This window comes from Drosophila miranda, chromosome 4, assembly GCF_003369915.1.
Source record: "Drosophila miranda strain MSH22 chromosome 4, D.miranda_PacBio2.1, whole genome shotgun sequence".
NCBI lineage: Eukaryota > Metazoa > Arthropoda > Insecta > Diptera > Drosophilidae > Drosophila > Drosophila miranda.
This window is the reverse complement of record NC_046677.1, coordinates 6266497-6270263: the sequence shown is the minus strand read 5'-3', so window position 1 is coordinate 6270263 and position 3767 is coordinate 6266497. Positions and strand designations below refer to the sequence as shown.

Genomic DNA, 3767 nt, shown 5'->3' with positions numbered 1-3767 from the left:
CGCTAGGCCATTTCATCAAGGCGTTATGGATTTTAGCAAAGATCAGATATCGATAGCAAAAAAGCTTCATTGAGCTGAGCTTTATTGATCTATCAGTAAATATATTTTCTATTAAAATTATCAGAGCAGATTGCTCGTGCGGATTATGGTGGTTACATATTATATCATAAGAGTATATGTATACAGTGGCGCCAAAGAACTCCAAGCTACTATCGGTATTGCACACTATCGATGCCGCGAAGGCGGATCTGCAAGGCCAGTGTCATCTCGACAAAAAAATCAGATCGAGCGCGGAAAATAGAAATAAGTGTTTTATTGCGTAAAGTGATGTTATTTGTAGAACTTTAAGTGAAACAGTGAATAAAACATTGAACTAAAGTGTATCAGAGTCTATAATAGTGTATTAAGTTTGAAAACTAGAGGAATATGCGGCATGCATAAAAATGGCGCCATTTCAAGGTTAGTGCAAATATTGTGACAAATTTAATTGAAAATATATCTTGCTAAACTTAAATCTCTGGAAATTGTTTGTCATCCTCCACATTGTGTGTTCCCTAACCCCTGTTACAGTCTTTCCACTTGAAACACTCTGCATTTTCGCAACAAATTTTCCGCGTGCATTTTCCCTAAGCAGTGCGTTTGGGTGGGGGTGTGAGGTGGCCGTGGAGGGCAAAAGTACTGCCAACAAGAGTGGGTCAGGAAAGGGGAGGGGCCAAAACGATGACGTCCAACGTCGTTGCTCATTAAAAACTTTTAGCCAGTTCGAACTTTCTGAGCCGAGAGATAAACAACAAGAAACACAAGAAGCGCAGAAAAGTGTAAATTATAAAATTCACAAAGTAAACGAAAAGGGCGCGAAAATGCTTGGGAAATATGAGATGAGACCGGAAAATGGTAGACTGGGAACCGGAGCAACCGGGGAATGAGACTTGCAGATTTATTTTTGAAATACGTATACACAGCGGTCATGTGCTTCAAGAAAATACAACTGGAAAATCTCTCCAAGAATTAAGTGAAAAATCACTTTAATTCTGCACAGCACTGTGTGTGTGTTATGGGGGGTGGTGGGTATACATTTCCGTAGCATTCCCCAGTTGAATGCACCAAACGGGAAACATTGTCCAATGCATATTTTAATCAAGGGAAAATTGTATTGAAAAATATTGTTAAGAATAACAGGCAGTGGCGGCGGGCATTTTTAAATGACCCAAGCCCATACAGAGGCCAACATGTGACACACAGCAATGGCGGCGACAATTAAAACTTTTTACTAGCATTCAAATTTTTCAATATAAACCGAACGCTTGTCGGGGCCATATCCAGAATGTCCGGGCCACGGACTGGTGTGTGTGTGTGTGTGTGGGGGGGGGGGGGGGATGGGGGGGGGGGAGAACCGTAAACGACCATTGCCATGAAATACTTGCAATAAGAACAACAGAAAAAACAAGAAAGAGAGAGCTGGGCGAAATTTAATCGTGGTTTCGACTAGCAGATGCCTGGTAATCAAACAAGGCTAAGTATGGCAGTACATATTCGTTTATTAACTTTTAATTACATTTGTATAATTAAAATTAAGTTTCAATGCAAAAAAGAGTGACCAGATATGCAGCGATACCAAAATACCTTCAGATGAACTTTTTTTTTTGGTATATTACGTGTGACCAAGTTTGCTGCGGCTTGCAGCGTGGAATATAGAGACTATTGCAACGATTCGAATAAAACTCTCATAATGAGAGGAAAACAGACATTTTTGATGTAATAATCATTGAATTAATGCTTTTTTAATAGCCGTCACACAATGCAAAGTCTTCTGAGCAGGTGCCCTTAATAACTTCTTTATTTTTTAAACCTGTTTGATTCAGATATATTTCGATTAATTTTGTATTACTCTGTATGGCCTTATGTCTTACCTGGCTCATTATATTTGCTAGCAAAACATACAATCGTATTCACTTCACATTCGGGCACATGCTTCCAGCACTCATCCAAATATATACAGTGGCTGTTGGGACCCCTATCGTCGCAAAGTTCTTGGCATTTTCTGTTCCTCCATTGTCCAGTCGAAGCTTGAAGAGAGGCCAACAGAAGAACAGCTCGAAACAAAAGCTGAAACTTCATGGTGGAAGAAACCTTTGGTACTATAGCTGGAGACATGGTTTTACTTGGAACTTATTGCTGCTCGTTTTTGTAACGGATCAGCTATGCCTGTTAATACAATTATTCCATGACACTCTACCGAGATCTGTTTAGTTCCTAGGGTACACGGGCATTTGGCAAATGTTTAATCAATCTTCAAATATGAAAATGATTTGGAAAACATCTTTTGTATCTTCTGTAGCTAAAAGGAAATAAGAAAACGATGAAGTCCATGCCCCATTTCGAAAACTTAATTCATTCTTCGATTAGAGATCTAGAGGCCCTTTCCAGCATATGTACATGCAGTACCTCGAGGGTTTCGAATTGTCTTTAGAAAATTTCTTATAAACAGCAAATCCGATTAGATCTGTATCTTGAGTAAAACTCAGGGCATTAAATATATTTTAGATTTTAGATATTTATTTTCTTCTTACACTTGGGTTGTTTGTCGAGACAATTGTCTGACAAAGAATATAGAACCTTTACATCAGCTAAAAACAAAAAAAAACAAAAGTTGAGCTATAAATCTATGTCTTAGGGGTATTACCCACCATGTCCTATGTCGATAGCGCACTTAAGCTTGTTGAAAAAACATTGAGGGACCATCGGACCGTAGCAGTCTACACCCTTTACGCAATAGTCCGAGATATCCGTCGAATTATTGTCACACAAATTTTTGCAATCTTCTATCGTCTTACTCGCAGCGAGTCCGATTAGAGCTTGAGAATATAAGAGAGAGAATTTATATAGGGAATAGCTATAGATCTGGATATTGATGGATAGACAGATACCTGTTAAAATCAATACGTGCAACTTCATGGTGGTAGAAAACTCGAATAGCGTGATGACTGAGGTTTTTATAGCCTCAACTCATTTTCAACGGATTAGCTATACAATTATACCATGAGTATTTCCAATGTGGAGGGAAGGGAAGGGAGATTACTTCCATAACTCCACTTTGGAAATATTCATGGTACATTAAACGTCAAACTATATATTGAAAATGTATATTTAACGATGTAAATCCTCTTATGTACATAAATCGTTCATTAGCGTTAAAAGGGGGATACAGTATTGTCACATTTGGATTCCTTTTCCTTGCAATTCTCCTCGAAAGTAGATAGAACCTCTACGGGATCTACAAGAAATAGAAAAGGTTCGATTCAAGGCCATATCATAGCATTGGTACCTGAACCCACCTTGACCCCCGTGCTTGACAATACATTTGATCTGGTCCACCATACATTGGGGGATCATAATGTAACATTGTTCCTCCTGCACGCAGTACTGCGACATCTCTGTTGAGTCTTTTTTGCACCATTGTTCGCATTCTTCTATCGGCTTACCCGCAGCGAGTGCGGCGATCAGAGCTTGTAAAAGAGTTTGATAGTTAGAGATACTGATACTGATGGATAGATTACCTGGTAGAATTAGCAGTGGTAACTTCATGGCTATGGAAGTCTCGACTAACGTGGGAATAAGATGTAACTGGGGCATTTATACCCCCAGATAATTAGAGACTATATGCGCGGGCACACCTGCCCGACGTGCGGTCTAGATGAGATCGGAGATCATATACTCTTCACCTGGTGGTATACAGCGAAGACTACTGGTCTGGGGGACTTGGAGCG

The 3767-nt window shown here is 39.5% G+C and overlaps 1 protein-coding gene across 1 annotated transcript; it reads right to left on the bottom strand.

Moving 5' to 3' along the window:
• Nucleotides 1–3129: 3129 nt before the first annotated feature.
• Nucleotides 3130–3648, bottom strand: LOC117188644. Its single transcript, XM_033392805.1, has 3 exons — nucleotides 3558–3648; nucleotides 3336–3506; nucleotides 3130–3274 (listed from the first exon to the last, which is right to left on the bottom strand). The coding sequence occupies exons 1-3, from the start codon at nucleotides 3631–3633 to the stop codon at nucleotides 3192–3194; spliced, it is 330 nt and encodes a 109-aa protein (XP_033248696.1). The 5' UTR covers nucleotides 3634–3648; the 3' UTR covers nucleotides 3130–3191.
• Nucleotides 3649–3767: the final 119 nt, after the last annotated feature.